Source organism: Pimephales promelas, chromosome 25 (assembly GCF_988280905.1).
Source record: "Pimephales promelas chromosome 25, fPimPro1.hap1.1, whole genome shotgun sequence".
Classification (NCBI taxonomy): domain Eukaryota; kingdom Metazoa; phylum Chordata; class Actinopteri; order Cypriniformes; family Leuciscidae; genus Pimephales; species Pimephales promelas.
This window is the reverse complement of record NC_142793.1, coordinates 12,677,215-12,700,821: the sequence shown is the minus strand read 5'-3', so window position 1 is coordinate 12,700,821 and position 23,607 is coordinate 12,677,215. Positions and strand designations below refer to the sequence as shown.

General features: G+C 37.9%; 1 protein-coding gene across 2 annotated transcripts; it reads right to left on the bottom strand.

Moving 5' to 3' along the window:
- Positions 1-181: 181 nt before the first annotated feature.
- On the bottom strand, positions 182-23,129 carry dgkzb (diacylglycerol kinase, zeta b). Of its 2 annotated transcripts, none has more exons than XM_039666029.2 (34): positions 22,942-23,129; positions 19,994-20,976; positions 16,505-16,610; positions 16,270-16,365; positions 16,007-16,084; positions 15,872-15,928; positions 15,729-15,797; positions 15,577-15,648; positions 14,100-14,216; positions 12,556-12,627; positions 12,376-12,471; positions 12,220-12,302; positions 12,080-12,140; positions 11,557-11,670; positions 10,459-10,599; positions 10,246-10,324; positions 10,078-10,133; positions 9,929-9,991; positions 9,674-9,747; positions 9,281-9,392; positions 9,012-9,211; positions 8,437-8,537; positions 8,206-8,285; positions 7,519-7,588; positions 7,354-7,394; positions 7,074-7,264; positions 5,235-5,339; positions 4,808-4,879; positions 4,675-4,706; positions 3,335-3,384; positions 3,120-3,240; positions 3,005-3,041; positions 2,800-2,899; positions 182-1,740 (listed from the first exon to the last, which is right to left on the bottom strand). In XM_039666029.2, the coding sequence occupies exons 2-34, from the start codon at positions 20,929-20,931 to the stop codon at positions 1,624-1,626; spliced, it is 3,801 nt and encodes a 1,266-aa protein (XP_039521963.2). In that variant the 5' UTR covers positions 20,932-20,976; positions 22,942-23,129; the 3' UTR covers positions 182-1,623. The 2 variants fall into 2 exon arrangements, with proteins under 2 accessions (XP_039521963.2, XP_039521962.2); XM_039666028.2 differs by having other exon boundaries at positions 12,376-12,474; positions 22,942-23,128.
- Positions 23,130-23,607: the final 478 nt, after the last annotated feature.

Below are 23,607 nucleotides of genomic sequence, written 5' to 3'. Positions count from 1 at the left end.
GCACAGTTCAACATTATACACTGCTTACCACCCGGTGCTCCAAACCCTGAACAGAGCCATTGCTGTGCGATAAGAGAATGAGAGAGTAATGAGGATGACGGATGTGTATTCAGACTGCATATGTAAATATCCCCAGTCAATTAAACCCCATATTAAAAGTACATTCAGTAAATACACAAACTTATTTTTAAAGACTTTATTCGTTTTTTCCCCCAAGTTGACAATAACAAACCAGACCCAAGAACAAATAGATCACTATTCCTCAAACAAAACTCTTATCTACTCTTATAAATAAAGCATTATCTAAATTCATATCACATACAAATTAAAGACCTTTATGTAGGAACAGATTGTTCACACATTTTTAAAATGTTTGACAGATTATATACATGTATCATCTATTTGGAATTGCATAGCAACTCATACAAAGCACTGACAAAATACACATTCTATCATAATGACATCTCACCACAAACACACATTGGCAATGCCGACAACGTAATGTTGTCAAATGGCTGCTTTGTAAAAAAAGACCAGCTTTCCTGTCTTATTATTCAAGCTTTTAGTCAATTTTACATGGACATAAAGTGACCCGGTTTAATACAAAGGAGTTTAAACCTTGTAACTGCAGACGATGACATAAATATATAGAACTCTGTAACGCACCAATGCAAAACCCATGACAACTCGTATTTAGTTTCCTCCTTTCGTCACTGAAAATGTGATTTATATCTCAGGATTAAGCCTTAAACCTATGTTTCTGTGTAACTAACATGCTCCGTTTGGCTGGAAACCAAAACTAACAAGTTCAAGTTGCTGCGTGAACTAAAATCACATGGAATTCAAAAGTATAGCAGTCAGTGCAAACAATCCACGCTAAAAGATATGATCCCAACTTCTTTCATTTAGGCGCACATTTATGGCATTAAAATAGCCAAAGGCAAATCTATTGACTAACAAATGATTACAATTTAGAATATATATGGAGAATGCAGAATTGATTTGATGCAATCTAAAGTAGTAATTAATGGAATGTTTTTAGGAAATTAAAGCATTTACCACAAAGAGAGAAACTGTCCGTAAGCAACAGCTGAGGAAGCATTCTTAAACACAGGAGGCAATGAAAACAACGTCTATCTCCGATCAGAACAAACATGTGAAGTGGAAGCCAAGCTAAAGGAAGTTTCCAGTGGACTACGGTCACATAAACTCTGTAAAACTATTAGATATGCGATCAGAATTTTAAAATTCAGAAGCAGCAAAAAAAAAACCTCTGCAGTTAATCTTACATGAGGTTCATCTGGTTTTCATTTAAAGTAGTTCAGTGAAAGCCACTTTTATACATGACATGGTACTTCAGCCCTGAAATTCCCAAAACGTTGCACATTGTGTCTTAAGGAGCAGAACGGTGCAGCTTTGCACGGCCTGAAAGCTGGACGCGACGTAGCAAACCCATGCATTCTGGAACATGACACGAAACACTGTCTTTTTGGCATTACAATCAATACAGAGAGCGAACAAACTAATTTCCGCACACATGCTGCCTCAAAGCGTCGCTAACATGTGGCCGTCCCGGATTAACCGGCCACGGGAGAGACGGGATACGCCTCTGTTTGGTGGCGGTCACACAGCCGTTTCATGGTCATCCCTCTGGATCATCTGGTGGTGCTGTCGGTTTTCCAGGTACTCGGCCAACTCGAGGTCTTGGGCTCTCTCCGCGTACATCTTTGGAGTGTCACCCTGCAGGATGAAGGAAAGACCGTTTTTATAATATAAATAATACTGCATTTGTTTATTTTTTCTAACATTTTCCCACTTTTTGTTTATTTAAATTCTTGCTGGGATGGATATAGATGGATGGATATAGATGAACGGATGGATGATATATAGATACATGGATGGATGGACAGATGGATATAAATAAATGAATGGATGGATGGATGGATATATGGATATAGATGGATGGATGGATGGATGGATATATATACTGTAAATGGATGGATGGATGGATGGATATGTAGTTAAATGGAAGGATGGATATAGAAACATGGATGGATGAACGGATGGATATAGAAAAACATGGATGGATGAACGGATGGACATAGACACATGAATGGATGGACATAGATACATGGATGGATGAACGGATGGATATAGATACATGGATGGATGAACGGATGGATGGATGGATATAAATAAATGGATGGATATGTAGTTAAATGGAAGGATAGATATAGAAACATGGATGGATGAACGGATGGATATAGATACATGGATGGATGGATGTTATAGATAGATGGATGGATATAGATGCATGGATGGATGGATGTAGATGCATGGATGGATGGATGTAGATACATGGATGGATATAGATGCATGGATGGATAGATGGATGGATGGATGATATAGATACATGGATGGATAGATGGATGGATGATATAGATACATGAATGGATAGATGGGTGGATGGATGATATTGATAGATGAATATAGATGCATGGATGGATAGATAGATGGAAGGATGGATGTAGATATATGGATGGATGAATGGATGATATAGATACATGGATGGATATAGTTAAATGGATGGATGGATATAAATAAATAGATGAATGGATGGATTTATAGATAAATGAATGGATCACAATGAAAATTTTGCAATTATAGATAAAAAAACAAATCCAATAATATATGTACTGTTTTGCAGTGGAGAATGGCCTCCCCCTTTGCAGTATCTGGAGTATTTAAAAATAATCGAAGGAAATGAAAGTAAATCTAGTGAGGTATGCATGAGGTCACCTGTAGATCAGTCTTCATGAGGGACGCTCCAGCCTCCACCAGATAACAGCAGATCGTCCTCTGACACAGAGCAGCAGCCTTGTGTAGAGCCGTCTCTCCTCTGACGACGACAACACACACACAGATCGTGACCTTTGGCTGTTTCAAATTCAAACCACAAATGAAATCGAGAAAAAGAAGCCTGAGACGCTCCAGCACTACTCACGTTGATTTCTCCGTCACATCCAGGATGCAGGCTGGAGCTGTTCCCCAAAAACAGTCAAAGACGATTAGAAACGTGACCAGAGTCAAAGTCAAAGAATGAAGTCCAACCAACTCACCATTATCAGTGAGATACTTCACAATGTTTTTGCTGCCTGAGACGACGGCGTGATGGAGGAGGGTGCAGCCGAAACGGTCCTGGACCAAGAGACTGACCCCTTCTTCATGCACCTGGACCAGCTGAGAACATCCCGAGCAGAGAAACAGTCCATCGGCTCTGGCCATGCACAGCACTAATGCATCATATTGCCTGAATCGCTTATATTTTCATTACCTTTTCAATGTCGTCACACTTCACGGCATCAAACAGCAAATTTATTGATTCTGAAAGAAATGGGGAATTTTTTTTAAAAAAATTATTGAAAATGTAGACATTTTTTAGCATTTACGGTATTAATAAAAAAATCTAATAAATACAATTATAGTATATCTATAGAAAATGTAATTATAGAAAATGTATGAGTATTATTAAACTATTATAATTATTCTATCTATCTATCACATTTTACTGTATTAATAAAAAACAAAAATTATAATATATCTATAGAAAATGTACCTCTTGTTAACAGCCGTCGAACTGATCTGAATCAGATGTCCAACTGAACCGTCTCCAGACGTTACGCCAGAAGTGATCTCTCGCGCGTCTATGTCACGCGTTGTTTATACACGGAGATTTCGGAAGTTTTACCTTTCACTAAACATATTTAGATATACAGGAAATCGCAATGAAATACGATTTCGATATATCTAAATATGTTTAGTGAAAGGTAAAACTTCCGAAATCTCCGTGTAAACAATGCGTGACGTAGTCGCGAGAGATCACTTCCGGCGTAACGTCTGGAGACGGTTCAGTTCGGTTCAGTTGGACATCTGATTCAGAGGATTCAGATCAGTTCGACGGCTGTTAGAGGTAAAAATTATATAAATACTGTTCGTTTTCTCACACAAACCGCTCGTTTCGTGTCTTAGTCAGTCATCAGTGTGTACTTACTTACTTACAGTGTGTACTTATTTACGAGTCATTAAATCATGTTTAATTTTGACTTCTCTGTGCATGCTCTTTGAGGTGGACCCCCTAAAACTGCATTATAGGACTGACAGACAACAACGGTTTGACCAAAAAATATCAAAATTGAAAATGCTGTGGAAACAGACACCTACATCTTGGATGCCCTTGAGGTAAGCTAAAACATACCAAAAAATGTATTTCAAAGTGAACTAACTTATCCCTTTAATAAATAAAAATTTAAAAAAAAAAACTATATACTGTAGTTCTAGTTAAGAAATGGGGGAAAATTTAACTAAATTAATTATAGAAAATGTACACATTTTTAGCATTTTACTGTATTTTTCCAATAAAAAAATCTAAAATTATAGTATATCTATAGAAAATCTAATTATAGAAAATGTATGAGTATGTGTTAATTATATTATATATATAAATATATTATTAATATTAATATCAGTACTATTAAACAATTACTTTTATTATATTATTAATAAAAAAATTGAATACATTTAACTATATACTCTAGTTCTAGTTAATATAGTCTAGTTAATTACAGATTATACTTTGTATGTATATATATATATATATTCTATGTGTGTGTGTACCTTGATCACTGTCATTCCATGCGGATTCTAGCCTGTAAAATTAAAAATGAGCATTAATACCACGATTAATGAACAAAACCGACTACATTTGTGTGTCTCACCAGCGATCATAATGCTCAAATATTGTATGTACCTCCTTGGCACATTCACTGAGTCCTCATCAAATGTGTTTGAACGACTGATATACATCATTTTTGCTCCTCTCCTTCAAAATGAAAGACATCGGGCAAAGACAAGCTTATGTAAGATATTCATTTAAAAATGGATATCTTCTGCTCTCTCACTAACAAAAAAATGACACTATTATGGTGCAATGCAGACATGAATATGGTAGTCATTCAGTGCCATAGTACATATCAAAGTACCATGGTATCATTGTACCGCCACAGTGCTTTTCCGTAAGGGCTGGTGCAGATGGGCATTAGAGAGTCTCAACGAATCACATGGTTAGCCTAGTAATAATGTTTGCTATAAAAAGACCATGGCATAATATAAAACATAGTGTCCATGGAAACAATCCAAACTGAATTAAAGCCCAAAGCCCTGGGTTTGAGCTGTACCTGCACAGGCCTTGCTTTGAGGGGCTCTCTGGATCGCTTTGCATGTGTGGGTCACTATCCGGGCTCACACTTTCCATTTGGCCTTCAGCATGCGTCTGATGAACCCTGCGAGAGCATGATGGGATGGACAGACAACAGAGAGGTCGATGTGTTTACAATGCCGTCCTCCCGCGTGGGGGGCGGGAAAACTCATTGTTTGTGAGATGTGTATAATTTACAGTAACAGAACAAGCGCTGCAATGAGGTCTGACAGATGGGGTGTGTTTTTTCAGCGATCTGCTGTGCGTCAGGCAGGGGGAGGGGGAATGTAAACACGGATAAATGAGTGTTTAATAGCAGGGGCCTTTATGAGGGGCTGTCCTGTCTTGGATGGACTCATTTTAGTGTTCACAGTAGACTTTGGCACAAAAACACTGTCACCGTCTCTCACTCTCTCGGTCTCGCCATCAGATGCGCACGCAAATACGCAGACAAAAAAATACTTCCCCTGAGGGAATAGACTCGAGCTGAAGAGCAACTGTCATTTTTCGTTTTCAAACAGGAAGGAACGCGTTCGGTTCAGTCTAGTGTTACACATTTACCACAAACACTCGAGCTTCTCTATATGTATGTATTTAGGGATGTATCAAGGAGTAAAACATTCTGAATATCATGCCAGTTAAACATATTACTCAAAATTGCTATACTAATGTTATTTTGTAAAGCTAAAAATATAATAAAATATATTTTAATGTTTAAATGACTTATTATAATTATACTTTTTTTAATATTAATAGTAGTAATAATATGAACATAGGTTTTTATTTCAATAAAAGTTCAGTTCAACTGTTTACTTAAATTGTTGTACTAATATTATTATATATTAAAAAATATATCATATAAAACAATATAATAAAATATATGTTAGTTTAAATAATTTAAGGTAATTTATTATTTTTTTATATTTATAATAGTTTACTGTATTAATATTAACATATATATTTATACACACAAACTATAACAAATATACAATTATAACTCAAGTATATTCTGTAAAATGTCAGATCAAAGGTTTACTCAAATTGTTATGCTAAAAATATTTTACATATAAAATAGATAACAAAATATATTTTCATATGTAAAGAATTAAAAATAAACTATTATATTTGAAAATATAATTTATCATTTTTTTCTAATATATATATATAAAATATATATAATAAAGTATAGTTTAATATTTGAATATATGTTATTACAATGATTAATTCTTATAGTACTCATATTAAACATTTTCTAATAAATAAGTATTTAATTATAATTAAAATGTATTACATTAAAAGTGTATGAAATTATAAATAAATGGCAAATTAATTATTCTTTTTCTATTGGTCTCTTTAGATCCCACTATATGTCATATTACTGTATATTCATATACCATGCTTTTCTCATTTCCATATTACAAGTCCAAAAAACAACGACGTAATAATACCATCATACTTTCTGGTACTTTTTTGTAAGTGAGACTTTTTTGGCAAAATTAAAAAGAAATTCACAGCAAGACACTTTTTTTTTAGTTCTTTAATGAAGATTTGCTTTTGCGAGCATGTCTTCACCAGGGGTTTAGTGAGCTTTTGCTGTTCTTCTGGGGCCATTTTCAGAATTGTCATGCCCACAGGCGAAGAAAAACTCGCCCACGCATGTACTGTGCCAGACTACAGTGTTAAAACGATCAATCAAAGTAAAAAGCGACATCAAATTGCATCTTGAGGCAGTGCAAAAGCTGTTTGCAGCCCTAACGACACGAATTGATCAGGTTTAACCACACATTTTGTCATCCGAAGAGTCTCGTTCCCAATCTACCTGCACAGAGGAGAAGGCCCGGGAGAGCAGGCAGGGAAAGCAAACTGGTCCGAGCTGTTGGAACATCCCCCAACAGTTTCCATCGCTCCCGGCATACCGGGCGACGTGCCCACCGTCTCCTTGGTGACCAGCTCCGGGTCCAGGATGAAAAGCTCATCCTGGGAGATCTCCGTCACATAGTTTAGATGCTCCTGCAGAGAAATGCAATGCTGTAGGGTAAAAAGGCACAGTGTGACATGCAACACGCATGTAAAACGTCAAAGTTTCCTTTCGTAGGTACCTGACCGCGGTCTATTCTGTAGAAACGGTCTGCAGTCGTAGCTGTAATCAAGCCAGAGGGGAAAACGTGATTATCAGTGATTCTCACAAATATGATTTAACATAGAAAGCCTAAGTTATATGTCATAATCACACTTTTTCGAAAAGCTCGAATTGCACTACTTACAGTCAAGGAAGCACCATTTTGGTGAAAGTTTTGGCATGTGCAGTGTGTCTGTATTTATACCATCCCCCTCCTAAAGAGAAAAAACACAGAAAGTGCGAGTGAAAAATGGATCCCGTCCAAAACGGCCTCACTGTGTGAGTTCAATTAGTCACAATGTGTTTTTCTGACTGTAATCGAACAGGAAGTCAACGTGCCATGGGTTTCACATGCACAATATCACATGGCCTGAATGGCTGTAATTAAAATGGATACTAGCGACTCTTAAAGGTAAAACACATCGTTTGTGTTTCAGAGACAGCTTTCAAGCTAAATTAAATAAATATTCATTTTCTTTTCAAGGAGAGGCATCAACACAGACGTGTTCTTATTTGACTTTGTTATACTTAGACTTATTTATTTTCTAACTGAAGAAGTATTTTCAGGAACAAAAAAACTGGAGGACAGGATTTGAATCATGAAAGAAAAAAAGGCTGTTGAATGCCAAAGTGGAACAGCAAAGTCCTTTTAGAGGTGGAGCGAGTATTATATTTGAAAGTAAATGGACTCCGTTTTGATTTCATTTTGACTTGAAGCCAAACTTTGAGAGTTCTGATCCTCCCCTTTACTTTTGCAAATAAGGAAGGAGGTTGTTGCCAAATCTGCCTGTTGGCACATATTCTAACCAGCATTCAACAAGCTGAAAAGCACCTCATGTAGCTTCTCGATATGCTGCCGACATGTCTCCAAATCACTGTTCCCGGGAACTGTAATTATCCCCATAGGAATCGCTGACAAGGTGAAAGAAAAGAGGAAAGATAAGTTAGGACTCATTTAAATTAAGTCGTATTTTGAAAGCAGAGGGGGTTTTTTCAGGAGTGCATGAGAAGGTTGTTTTTAGAGCTGTGAAAAAGAGAGAGGATGACAAGAAGAGATACTCACAGGCCTCCCTGAGCTGCTCCTTATCATAATGAAGAGCTTCATAATCACACATGCTGATGCGGTTCACCTGGATCTGCACTTTCTCTGGCATGGGCTGCTGACTGTGAGGAGAAAACAACAGTCAGATTTACTAAATGCAGACAGACAGATAGAAAGATAAACAGACGGACGGACGGACGGACAGATAGATAGATAGATAGATAGATAGATAGATAGATAGATAGATAGATAGATAGATAGATAGATAGATAGATAGATAGATAGATAGATAGATAGATAGATAGATAGATATTGGATGGATGGATGGATGGATGGATGGATGGATATTGGATGGATAGTTTAGAATTATTGGATGGATGGATGGATAGACAGACAGACAGACAGACAGATAGATAGACAGATAGATAGACAGATAGATAGACAGATAGATAGATAGATAGATAGATAGATAGATAGATAGATAGATAGATAGATAGATAGATAGATAGATAGATAGATAGATAGATAGATAGATAGATAGATAGATAGATAGATAGATAGATAGATAGATAGATCTGTGGTTGGACTGTACTGACTCATACAGTTGTGGTAGAGAGATTCTTCTCTTGGTCTTCTGCACCATGTTGGCCTGGTTCCTGAGAGTGATGTGTATGACGGATGGAGCCAGTCTACAGGGTTCTCCATCCACCTGCACCGGAATGGGTTTGAAGGTGGTCAGGATCACCTCCTGACACTGGTGAAGCCTCTCGCCGTGCCCTCCGACCTGCAGGGTCGCCTACAGACAGAGCAGCAACATTTAGGATGGATTCGTGGATTCATGCAGGACAGATGCAGTGAAACTCACCAGAGAGGTCATGGTGAAGCCGATGACCTCGATAAGCCCGTCGTCGTGTTTCTGTGGCCCGAAGTCATTGTGCTCGCTCGGGTTCCCCCATGGCATCGTACCAGCACAATATCTACAGGACATAATGCCGAGCTCAGTCGGGATGATCTCATTTTAACGAACTCTAGTCTAGTTTCTCATTTCTAGATTATGTTTTATCCTGGAATAAACATAATTTGGAACTTGGAATCTCTTTTATAATGAGGTTTTCAGGCCAAGTTCCCTGAAATTTGACATCAGATTACATTTCAAGACCAAACATGCCAAAATAAAGAGGATCTATATCAAATAGCACATGAATTAATACCAGGATGTTCATATGTTCTCTTATAGTTACATAATAGGTCAGTTTACCTGGGGATGTTGAGGAACAGGAGGCACTGCAGTTTCATATCCTGCACTTTACTGGTTAGGTCAGTACCATCACACTGGACACAAAATGAAAAACAAACCATTAGCCTATGAGGGAGGGAACATTGTATATTTTGAGTATGCATATATATTACAAACGTTTTGACAAATAGTCTTGGTACCAAACAGATTGAGTCGGTTTCAAGCCCATCCGGACATATTATCCCTAAAGTGTACATATAAATTAACTCAACTCACCACGACCCTGATGTGTTTGGACAGATCTTTAGAGCTGCCCATTAGGAAGTCTGAGAAGGCTGTCTGCAGAGGAGAGTATGCATTTGAACAAATGTGTCACACAAAGAATCAAATTAAATATCTACATGATTTAATGAACACACACTCACCCCTGCATAAAACATTTTATTGCGAAGTCGACTGTTGAACCGTTCTGGTTTAGCCTCTGAGAAAAACAAAACAATGTCTCTTTGAATCCTTTCACAAACCACTGATTTTATATATGCAAACTTTGGTTTTATAAACCATGTTCAAATTACACGAGTGAGTGGACACACCTCGGGATTCGTGAAACTCCAATGTCACGTGCGCGTCAAATCCGAGGCTGAAATAATTGTTGAAGACGTCAATGGGAAGCTGAAATAGACGTGGAGTAGTCATTAGCTCTACCTTACCATTCATTTCAACACAAAACTGGATGTGTAGTGGAAAAGCTGGGAGGATGGTGTTCTTCTGCTGAAGCCTAGCGCCCTCTACTGGTGTCAGCTGACCTTGTCGGTCTGGTGTTCATCTCTCTCCTCATCACTGGCCTCTAAATTGGGCTCCACGCTCAGGTTCCATCGGTCCAGCTGGACGATGTTGCCGTCTTCCACATGGGACAAGATCTTGGTCACCGGTTCATCTGTGTAGCCCTGGAAGTCCACAAGTACACACATTTTCAGAAAACAATAAAAACTTAATGGACAGTGAGGTAATTTTCTCTTGTTCTACCACTTTAATCTGTCAGTATTACCAAGTTTATGTGTTTAATAAACTTGGATCTTGTCATCCAAGATATCCATGTCTTTCTTTCTTCAATCGGAAAGAAATTAAGGTTTTTGATGAAAACATTCCAGCATTTTTCTCCATATAATACACTTTACTGGTAACTAAACAGTTCAATGTCCAAAAGACAATTTCAGTGCAACTGTTCAAAGGGCTTTAAATGATTCCAGGCGATGAATAAGGGTCTTATCAAGCAAAACGATCGCTCATTTAAAAAAAAAATAACAATGTAAGTTTTATAAGCTCAAATGCTCGCCTTGCTCTGTTCTGTGTGACTCTCCTGTTTGAACTCGTTCATCAAAATGAACGAATCTTTTTTCGAGTCATTTGGTTCATTCAACCAACAAAATGAACGAATTGACTCGGAAAAAGATTAGTTCATTTAGATGAACGAGTTCGAACAGGATAGTCATGAACATGCATCACAGAACAGAGCAAGGCGAGAATTTGAGAATAAAACTTAAACTTTGTTATTTATTCATTAAATGGCCAATCATTTCGCTTGATAACACCCTTATTTCATCGTCTGGAATCATTTAAAGCCCTTTGAACAGTTTGCACTGAAACTGTCTTTTGGACCTTGAACCGTTTGGTTCCCATTGAACTCCATTATATGGAGAAAAATCCTGGAATGTTTTCATCAAAAACCTTAATTTCTTTTCGACTGAAGAAAGAATGACATGGACATCTTGGATGACATGGGGGTGAGTAAATTATCAGCAAAAGTTTTTTTAAAAGTGAACTACTCCTTTAAGCTTCCAATACTTCAAAATAACTATACATTAATGAGAGAACATTACAACCAAGAGGATTCAGGTTCATACCCCGCCCCAGTTGAGAGTCCTGGCCAGGTCGTTTCCCGTCCCGAGGGGCAGCACGGCCACGGCGGGTTGAGGGTTCAACTGGAGTTCATCCAGCACTGAGAGAATCCAGCCAACCTGTCCAAACAGAGCATATAGAGAACACAACACGTGATGGACCCCATGAGCTTCCTGATCAAATACATTTCAATTCAACAGAAGTGTCAGTCAAGCCAATATTTGAAGGATTGTCTTGGATAAAGTGCAGGCGAAGTTAAATTGAAAGGCATTATTCAACAAAGGCACTATTCATGAATCGTGTCTGATAGTACGTCTGCTTCATTAGTCACATTGGACATTGAAGGTACTCTTTAGTGCAATGTGACTTTGAGTCGAGTCAAGGCAGCATTTATTTGATATGTAAAGGCCATGTCGATAACGTTGCATTTTTGAAAAATTTGCATTCTGTGCACATAAACAGTGTGAGCGGCAATAATTAACCCACAGTCCAGTTTTCTCTAGATAAGAGCACAGATATTTGACTAACCGTTCCATCTCCGCCACAAACTAGGATTCGCAGGTTGGGCACTTTGCTGTACATTTCTAACCTTAAAAAGAAGACGAGAAACTGTAAGAAGACAAGCTCAGAGCGAAGAAATAAAGAAAGGATGATGTATGATCTCTTACCCCTCTCTCGGACCTCCCTGAGTCAGGTCAAACACTTGCCGTGGGTTCAGGTACCACATGAAAGAGCGGATGATTTTGGTTCCCTACAGATAAAGTGCTGTTATGTGGCTGTAAAGTAACATTTCTATCTACTAAAAACTCTGTGCCGGTTCTGACCTGATTTCCGCCACTCTTCGGGTTGACAAACACCAGCAGAGGCTTCATGAGCTGAGAAGGAATCGGTCTCACGACAAAGTGCTTCCATTTGCCATCCTGCTGAGAGATGAATATTAAAATATTACTTATATGACATATACGTGTCACTTTAATTCAAAGTAGTTCAAAGGTGTTTGCTACCTCTGTGGCTTTCTTGCTGGGTTTGGCCTTCAGAGAGGTTTTCTTCTTTCTTTTACTGCTCTTTAATGATGCCTGTAAACAGGAGGATGGAGACAGATTATACAGGTTTATAGGCATATATTCATTTTATGGGTTTACATTTGAGATGCAGGTGAACTCTTTTTCTAGTTATAAACACTGTCTGAAAGACTTTGTCAGTCGATGCATCTTAATCTTACATCACTATTAGTGCTTTGGGTCTTTATTTGAAGGATATACATATATAACGTTCAAAAGTTTGTGGTTGGTCATTTTTATACTGTTTTTTTAAAAACAGTAATATTGTGAAATATTATTATGATGTTTTCTATGAATACGTTTTAAAATGTAATTTATTCCCATGATCAAAGCTGAATTTTCAGCATCATTACTCCAGTCTTCAGTGTCACGTGGTCCTTTAGAAATCTTTCTAATATGATGATTTGCTGCTTAGGCAACATTTCTTATGATTATCTATTTTGAGAGAGTCAAGCTGCTTAATATTTTTGTGAAAACTGTGATAATACTTTTCAGGATTCTTTGATGAATAGGAAGTTTAAAAGATGAACAGCATTCATTCTAAAAAATACTGTGTTGTTTTAACCCAATTTTGGGTCAAATATGGACAAATTCAAACATTGGGTTACAAATGAAATTTAAAAACATAACCCAATGGCTGAGTTTGTCCATATTTGACCCAAAATTGGGTTAAAACAACCCAGCATTTTCGAGTGTTTCTTTGCTGTCACTTTTGACCAATCTAATGTAACCTTACAGGAAAAACACCCCTTAAAGGAGTAGTTCACTTTTCAAAAAACTTTTGCTGATAATTTACTCCCCCCCCCCCCATATGTCATCCAAGATGTGAATGTCATTCTTTCTTCAGTCGAAAAGAAATTAAGGTTTTGATGAAAACATTCCAGGATTTTTCTCCATATAATGGACTTCATTGGGTACCGAATGGTTCAAGGTCCAAAAGACAGATTCAGTGCAAACTGCAAACTGTTCAAAGGGCTTTAAACGATTCCAGACGATGAATAAGGGTCTTATCAAGTGAAATGATTGCTCATTTAAAAAATAAATAAAAAAGTTTAAGTTTTATAAGCTCAAATGGTCGCCTTGCTCTGTTCTGTGATGCGCATTCGTCACTCTCCTGTTCAAACTCGTTCATCAAAATTAACAAATCTTTTTTCAAGTCATTTCGTTCGTTGAGAAAAATCCTGGAATGTTTTCATCAAAAATTTCTTTTCGACTGATTATCAAATTATCAGCAAAAGTTTTTTTTTTTAAAGTGAACTACTCCATTAACGTTCACACTAAACCTTTGAATGGAAGTTTACGTGGACTTTTTATTGCTTCTGACAAAATTACAGACAATATATGTTAACATAGCAAAAAAACTGGAACGATAAACTTAATGTTTTAAATATCGAAAAAAGTAGACAGTCCCAGCATATAACAACCAGAACTTCATGTGTCCAGTGAACAGGTCAAATAAAGCCAGCTGTCTTTGGGTCAGATGGTACCTGCTGTCTGCGGACTCTGATGATCCAGGTTGGAGGGATGATGACAGCCGCGTGAGCGCCGAGGGAACACGTCTCATCGATTTTCTGCAGCATGAAGCAGGTAACCTTGTTGTGATACTGTAAGACACACATCAAAGTGCATTCATATACATTTTATTATACACTATAATACACGTTTCAAACGTTTGGGTTGTAAGATTTTTAATGGTTTCGGAAGGTGATGGCGCAGTGGATTAGACACATGAGTTTGGTGTGAGAGACCCGGGTTCGAATCCACTGTGAGACACCAATGTGTCCCAGAGCAAGACACTTAAATGTAAATGGAAGGAGTTGATCATTCAATCAATGAAAAATATAGTGAAAAAGTAATATTGTGAAATATTTTTACAATTTAAAATAACTGTTTTCTATTTGAATTTCTAAATGTAATTTATTCCTGTGTTGCGAGCAATTCTAGTCTTCATTGTCACATGGCCAATCAAAAATCATTCTAATATGCTGATTTTGGTGCTCAAGAAACATTTTCTTATTATTATCAATGTTGAAAACAGTTAGCTTAATATTTTCCCAGAATTTTTTGATTAAAACAATTTGAAAAAAAAATATGAAAGGTTTTTACTGTCACGTTTGATTTAATGCATCCTTGCTGAATTAAACTATTAAAGGTTCTCTAAGCGATGCTGGGCCAAAACATTTTTTGTCACATACATCAAACGTCTCCTCACTATCGGCTAGCTGCCTGTCCCCTAAACACACTGTAAAAAAAACGCGTCTCTGTAGACACCACAGGCTCCGCAAACGGCAACAAAAACAATCATGTCTCACCCGGACCACGAAACCTAACAAACAGTGTTCCAGCCAATCACTGGCAAGAAGTATTTGAGGGTGGGTCTGGGGGGTTAGTGCGCGTGCACATGAAGGGTGTGTGTGTGTGTGTGAAGGAGAGCAGCGAAGCATCAGAGGGAGGTTTGAAAAATTACCGACACACGACCAAAGAGACGTCGTTCTGAAGAACAAATTAAAAAGAAGGAGGAGGCGGATAAAGAACGTGCGAAGTTCCGAATTTACATCGGTAGCAAAGCTTTTGAACGATGGCGAGAACTCCGGCGGGAGAAGGGCTTCCAGTCCGACATTCAGGTTGCTCTGTTTTTCCTTGACAGGTGGGTAACGTTAAATTGTTTTTTTTTTTTTTTTTTCTAAATTGACGCTTATGTTCGCCAAACCCACACAAGGATATAATTAGCTAGAACTATGCACGTTCACAATTATTTCAGGAAGCACGGAAGGGAGGGGGAGGAGATGAGATGCGGCGGAGGGAGGGTCTAGCTCCGATTTGTTTGAAAATATTCGAACGTCAACACCCAGGATCGCTTTGAGAACCTTTAATTCCTTTAAAATAAATCTTACTGACACCAAACTATTCAACGGTAGCAACCATTGTAGAAAACTGATTTCAGATCAGATGTGCAACACTTACTGCCTGCTTACACCATGAGCAGCTGATGGCCACAATATCTTTACTGTGGAAGGAGAATTTCTGCTGGAAACCCTGAGGAAGGAGAGTAAAATTATCCCATAAATGCTTTCTGGGTGATTACACATTTCATATTTTATGAGTGATGCACTGACCTTTCCGCATTGCCGGCATTTTCCTTCTTGCCGTCTCCTATGGACCCAGTGATGTCTCATGTTTGGAGTCTGAAACACAAATAATCTCAGTTGTTTAAAATAATCATACAGTAAAGCTTGTTTTTAAGGGACAATAGTCTTACCTCTCTGACATTTTTCATCCCTGGGTCTTTAAAAGAAGCCTTACACCTGAAGTTAATCTGTTAAAAAGAATTTCATTTGTTTCAGAATGACATCCTAATTTCTATTCAGTTTTCAGTTCAACCTAAATGTCTAACCTTCTCCAGCTGATCCATGCATACAGTGTGAACAGCTATTTTGCAGGATGCACATTTGTGGCGAGGAAGAGATTTTTGCTGACAAAAGAAAATTAAACAATTAGCATCCGCTAATGCAACCCGAGTGAAACAGTCATTAGTAATGCATCTGAATATGTGTGCATGCAACATCTGACCAGTAGAGAGAGCTCTTGTGCAAAAAAAAAAAAAAATGTAAATAGAGGCAAGCTACTGTAAGTGTTTTATAAAAAGATAGGTCATACCAGAGACTTTGCAAAACAATATGTCTCCCCCACGTAACAGAAATCTCCAGATGGACTGGTTTCAAACCACACATGTTGGCCAAACTGGGCATTTTCCTGTGGAAGTCAATTAATAAGAAGTTATTGAATGATAACTGATATGAGATGGGAGTTTACTGCCACACAGATGAATGAGAATGCAAACGGATTGCCTTCTACAGGACCTTGTCCGTTAAAATACAGATGAGTAACTCACAGTCCAATCCACGGTGTTGCAGATCTCTTTGTTGGGTTCACATTTGGCAGGTATGGAGCCAGATTGAGCTGCGTTATCCTGCACACCAGCCTTGGCGATGGCTTTCCTGAGAAAAACACCATGACAGTGACATTAAAGACTAAACACACTGTGTCCATCACATCTTAACCAAGTCAATTAAAGCACTGATCAAAAACAATAAAACCAGAAGCATTTACCCTGAAAAGCTGGCATTTTATTTTATGCTGCGTTCCACCCATAAAGCCTTGGGCGTCTCTTTAAATTGCATCTGTTTAATTCTGTATCAATCAATAAGACTATTTTCACCAGCCACCCACAAAGAGCATTATGGAGCATGGCTAGGAAAGCTATAGGGTGTTTTCTGCCTCCAATCTGTGTACGACCATGGATACATAATGCAAAGCCTACATTATTTAGCTCACCAAATTTGCAAGATGCAATTTTATACTATTAAAACTCAATGTGACTGTTTTATACACATTGAATCTGAGAATGCTATCATTAACGTTTATGCTAAATGCTCACAATAGAAAAGAGCAGAAACATCAACATGCTAAATGCTAACACAACAGACACAGCAGAAAAACAGTTGCCTCTCTTTGTAGGAACTGTGATGCAAGTAGTATGGCTAAGAAAGTTTTCAAGAACGTTTATGCAAAGGAAACAGGAAATGCATTTGTTAAGGCAAATATCCACCATTAGCTTTAGGTGGGGCATTTCCAAGGTTTTTTGTAATCCTTTTGTAATCAAAACCTTGCTTGCCCTGACCTTTGTGTCCTAATCCCTACAGAGCGATTCAGTGAAGCTTAGCAACCTGTTGATTAGAAGCCCACTGGGTGATCAGTAGTGATGATGAGTCACATTACCTCGCTATGGTAGTAGCTGTGCTAATGAGTGAGCACCATGGAGCTGGTATCCACAGGACGGAGAATGAAAAGGTCAATGCAATGAAAGCATTGGAACTACCTGTTCTTGCATGCATTCAATCTAAAAGTTTGAATGCTTTCAAAGTAAGTGGAGATTTAAATGTATCTAATCAACAAGTGGTGTTCTCTCATTTACTAGGTGCATTCACACTGACAGCAATTTGCAGTGGCAAACTGGCCTGATGTCCTTCATCTCTATTATGAGTGCAAAAAGAAAGTTGAGGAGAGTGCAATTGCATGATGCAGCAACTGTCGAGTAAGTTCGTGACCTTCAGCGATATAGTCAGTGACAGTCATTGTGAATGCACCTTTAATTTTACAAGCCTAAACTAACCTTTTTAACAGAAAGATTTTTAAATCTTCTCATAATGCACCTTAACAAAGCATTCACCTGGGTTCCAGCTTGGATGGCCACTGCCCTGCAGGGTTTAGCTTAAACTTTGATCACTTTAGGATCACATTAGGTTACTATGGTCAAAAGCTGAAAAACGCTGCCTCCACAGGCAGCATGTAGAGGTGTTCAGGCAAAAAGGCACATTTTAATCCAATGACCTCGTCACACCCTGTCTACTGAGATAGCTTCATCTGACTGATGATATTTCACTATATAGTGCATTCAATTCCATGAAAGTTGAGCTAAAAAATAAAGATAGCATATAAAGTTTGTGTTTGGCAGATTGTGTAAATGTATATTTTTGACCAACTTTTTCAACTTTTTGTATAATTTCTTCAATGCAAATGCTCAAAATATTTAATTGGTTTGAGTTGGGTAAACTTAAATTAAACAAATGACTTCAAATTAATGTTTAATTAGAACTTTATTTTCTTTTGAGTTTAGAAAACTTAAGCAATTTGAGTAATCTGAAATTATTGTTTTGAGTTCTATAAACTACAAAGAATTTCTATTTCCCAGCATGCTTTGCTATGACACTTGAAAGGGAGAGTAAGTGTTATATATTTGTTTTGTGTAAGATTAATGTTAAAGGGTTAGTTCACCCAAAAATTCTGTCAGTATTTACTCACCCTCATGTTGCTCCAACCCGACTTTCGTTCATCTTCGGAACACGAATTAAGATATTTTTGATGAAATCTGAGAGCTGGATCACTCCTCCATACTAGTCCATAGGCTTCTTGAGGGATTGAAACTTGCCGGCCTCGAAAAGTTATTAAAGACATCGTTAAAATAGTCCAAGTGACTACAGTGGCTCAAAATTAACTTTATAAAGCGACAAGAATACTTTTTGTGCGCAAAAACAAACAAAAATAACGACTTTATTTCAACTATTCACTTCCTTCTCTCTTGGCCTCTAGTCAGTTAACGTAGTACGATAGCGTAGAGCTACGTCACACGTAGGCTCACTATTGGCCGACACTGGTCATGTGTGTGATGCGTGTGACGTACAATAACACAAGCTTACGCTATTAAACTAGTAACCTGACTAGAGGCAGAGAGAAAAGTAAATGAATAGTTGAAATAAAGTTGTTATTTATGTTTGTTTTTGCGCACAAAAAGTGTTCTCGTTGCTTGATAAAGTTAAGATTGAGCCACTGTAGTCACTTGGATTATTTTAACGATGTCTTTAATAACTTTTCGGGGCTGGCAAGTTTCAATCCCTCAAGAAGCCTATGGACTAGTATGGAGGAGTGATCCAGCTCTCAGATTTCATCAAAAATAACTTAATTTGTGTTCCGAAGATGAACGAAGGTCTTACGGGGTTGAACAACATGAGGGTGAGTAAATACTGACAGAATTTTCATTTGTGAACTAACCCTTTAAGTGGGAGATTTTGTATTGTGTAGGCCTAATGTTTTGCTATGCTAATTTAGAAGAGTTTCTGTTATGTTGGGTTTTGGGGGGTTTATCATCATGGTGATAAGTGGAGCATGAGTTTGGTTTGAGAACGGATACATGTTAAATGTTCTGTACTTATTCATCAATACTACGCTAATGCTATCAAAGCATTGTGTTCCCAACTAGCAAGCCAGCATTTACTGAATTAGCTAGTTAAAGCTAGCCAAATTTCCACTACTAAAAATATTTAAATTGAGATTACATTGTAATTTTAAGTTAAATGTATGAACTACTCAAATAGGTCAAGAGGGCAATTAAAATGTATGAGTACAATATACAAAATCTGTTCCAGTTGTGCTTACTTAAAACTTTGAATTTCTAACTTAAGAAATTTGATGTAATTGATCACCTAACTATTTTTGAGTTTTGTCAAAATTTTCCGGATTTTTATTTAGAGTGTAGTGAGAAATGAGTATTTTAGTAATTAAAAATTCACAGTTCAGCCGCTTTTGTTGTAGAGCACCATTATGGCGGAGGCCCGGAGCCAGTCCGAAATCCATTTTGTGAAGCACGCCTGCCTGCAAAGTCATTTGACAGATAGGGCAGCAAGGCCATCCTTTTTAGGCCTTTGTGTTTTATGGATGTTTTCAAGATCATTTTAGGAAATCCTACGAAATCCTCTGAATTTTGAGCACAACATGATATAATATAATGACAATTAGACCCAACAACAGAAAAGATTTTACATACGACAAGAATCCAGTCCAGGACTCCAGACTGGGATCGTAATAAGCACCCAGGAGAGGATTGAAAGTCGCCTGAGCCCTGTTGCAGGTGGAGCTTCTTCGGTTTGGTAGCGGCATGCCTCTTCCTGGCCAGGGGCTTCCCACTTTTGAGATGGTGGATACCCGGCGACGGCGCCTCCTCTGGCTCCCGCGGCAGAAGCGGACGTGCGTCCCCGTCTCCATGTGGCCATAATGGGACGAGTTCCTCCTGAGGCAGCGGGGAACTCTGATCAACGGGTGGGCCTGGACACGCTCTGCCACCACAGCCAGAGGAAGGCAGTCCGGCTGGCATAAGACAGAGGACTCTTTGATTTCCCAGTCTGACACACTGGCCTCCTCCATGTGCTCCTTGCGCAGCCCTAAGTGACTACTCTCATCCGAGTGCCCGCTGGACTCATCGCTGTCACTCTCGCCCTCTAAAAACAGCACATCCGTGGGACTCCTGAACTTCGGGCAGCTTCCCTTAAGTTCCACCTGCCCTGGCAATGGACTACGGCCCTCCTCGTCCTCTTCCTCCTCTTCGGTCATCTGAATCAGGCTGGCCAGCAGCATGGAAGGGCCCAGGAGGTGTGTGTCTATATTGCGGAGCTTGCCTACCTTCTTCCGGCGTACGGCAAAGCGAGGATTGGCTTTCGGGGTGGTGGTGCTGGACCGCCGTCTTCCACTGCTTCTCTGTACCGGTTGACTGCCAGTGATTCGGGGTAACGCCTGTAGTTGGACGCTGGATCGGCGTCGCTGGGCCAATGCCGTGGACGGAAGGCCAACGCTGGAGCGCCGACGGGCACGGCTGGTTGGCACCGCAATGCTCGGCCGTCTGTGTCGACAGGGTTCAGGTACAGGGCCGTCGAGCACGGCTTCTCCTGCCTCCTTCCTCTTAAAATGTCGTCTGAAAAAAGTGTCCATGATGGCTGGAAGGATAGAGTTCCCTTTCTAATGTTCCCCCTGAGGCTGTTGATTGAAAATTGATCCTGTCAGCATGTATTTTGCATTTTAGCTCTACGTTCAGAAACTACTGAAAGCTTGTCACACTGACCTCCAATCTAGATCATCCCAACACAAGCCATCATCAAATTTAGGAAATTATTTTACGAAAACACCTCGTCAACAACTGACTAGCATGAATGGCAGCTAGTGAATCTGGTCTACCAAGAATGTCTTTTGGTAAGCTTGATGGGGACTCAACAACACAACATACAGTATGCTGGTACTTTCAGAAAGAAAAACTAGAGATGAGAGTTCATACTGGTCATTAACATTCTTATGAATGCAGAAAGCAAACTCCGCCTGTCCTAGCACAGATTTTCCAGGGGTTACGTCAGGACAATTTGCCTTACAAATCGTGTTAATACTAGCAAAGCCAGTTGCCTACAAAGGCACATTGTGAATCCACAGGTGATGACATCATGCCATCATGACGTAAACGGCACTCAAGGAAATGAAGCTCTGCTGGGCTAACGTCCTGATTGTCACACGGGGCTGTCCGGGACAGATTATCAGAGCTTTCTGTAGTGACTGCCTGTACTAATTATAGTAACGTAACTAGTCTCATCTCATTAAGTGATGGGCATGACCTAGACAAAACTCTCAGTGTAAGGAATGATACTTATTGATGATTTTTTAAGTATTGTATAGCTACTCTTATTTACACTAAACGTGGTATTGCATTACAGTAGGAGTGACTGTACATTGCATTGAAAAATGACTGACAATTGTCCTAAAAAGAATGTGTGTCTGCACCAAACATCACGCAGAGTATGGAAGTGAGACTCAATCAAGACTAATTACGGTCAGGGTCATATCTAGCAATGGTGTGTAATTAATGAAGTGGGTTTTTTTTAGTTTGAGTTTGATTAGCTTGTGAAACAATTATATCATGATTGTTTGTCACTGATTACATAATGATAAGTGGTTCTGTTTGTTTACATCAAGACATATTCAATTAAAAGCAGCCTTAGACTATTTCAAATATTTCTAATAATTTAATTTAATTTTTAATAATTTTAAATTACTTTAACACAATGGAATAATATATATATATATTCTTATTGTATTGTCATTATACATAATTGTATCATTCTTTTATATATATATGTATATATTGTATGGCCATTATATTACATTTAATAATAATAATAATAATAATAATAATTCATTTTTAAAATATAATATTATTTTCCAATATAAAAATAATATAAAATTACTATTTTTTGTTTACATCGAGACAGATTTAATTAAAAACAGCCTTAGACTATTTTAAATATTTCTAATAATAATTTTAAATTACTTTAACACAATGGAATACATTATATATATATATATATATATATATATATATATATATATATATATATATATTGTATGGTCATTATACACAATTTATATCATTCTTTATATATATATATATATATATATATATATATATACACGTATATATTGCATGGTCATTATACATAATAATAATAATAATAATTCATTTTAATAATAATAATAATAATTCAAATATAATATTATTTCCCAATATAATATTATAAAATAATATAAAATTACTATTTTTGTTTTATTAACATTATTCTATTAAATTACATTATTATTTTTCTATTACTTTTTCTTAACATAATAAAATAAATATTCAATTTGTAAAATGATAATATTTCTAAATAATTAAGAATTTGCACTACTAAGCTGCCCATATCATTTGTTATTAAACCTGCTACATTTATATTGATTTTATAATACACAAAGCCTATGTAAACATACTCTATGTAAGAACAACTGGTCCAAAACTCACTGCTAAATGTCCACATAGAGTACAAACCTCTCTAAACACTAAGTTCAAGCTTAACTTTGCATTTCTCTCCAGGTATTAGTCAACATCCAACAACAACAACAACAACAACAAAGATATTATACGACCTGAGAGTTTTGCTCCTGTCTCCTTCTCTGACCGTCTCCTCACAGTGAACTGACAGAGAAAGTCCAAGAGATGAACAGGTGAGACAGCCTCCCCCAACACACACACACACACAACACAGCACACAGACAGAGATGAACAACACAGCTCAAGCCTACAGGAAGAGAACACACATCCACCCACAAACAACAACACGGCTCACTGGGAAGCAGCAGCACACATCACGTAGGAAAGAGCCATCGACTATAGGCAGGAGGTAGCCGGTAGGAGGGAATGCAGGGTGCAACGAAGCCTCCGGTTTAAAATAATGACTAATTATCAGCTTAACCCTGGGAGTTTGTTCAAGACGTACACGAGCACAAACTGCCACCATCACTTCCTAGATCACGTTGGCACATGTGGGGCAGACGCCAGGTGCATTACAGGAAAACAATGAATGGTTTCATGATAATTATCTCCCTCATGAACATTTTGCAAAGCTGCTTCCGCTTTTAAACAGACTGTTATGAATATCGCTTAAGAAAAAGAGGACATAACACTAATTCTGGCGTAAAACAACCCGCGACATGCAAAATCCACAGCTGTGAGGTTTAACCCACGAGAACGCAATCAGGTTTAAACAACATGTCGGGTTTTTTTAACCATTGTAAAGCTAATCATAAAGATGA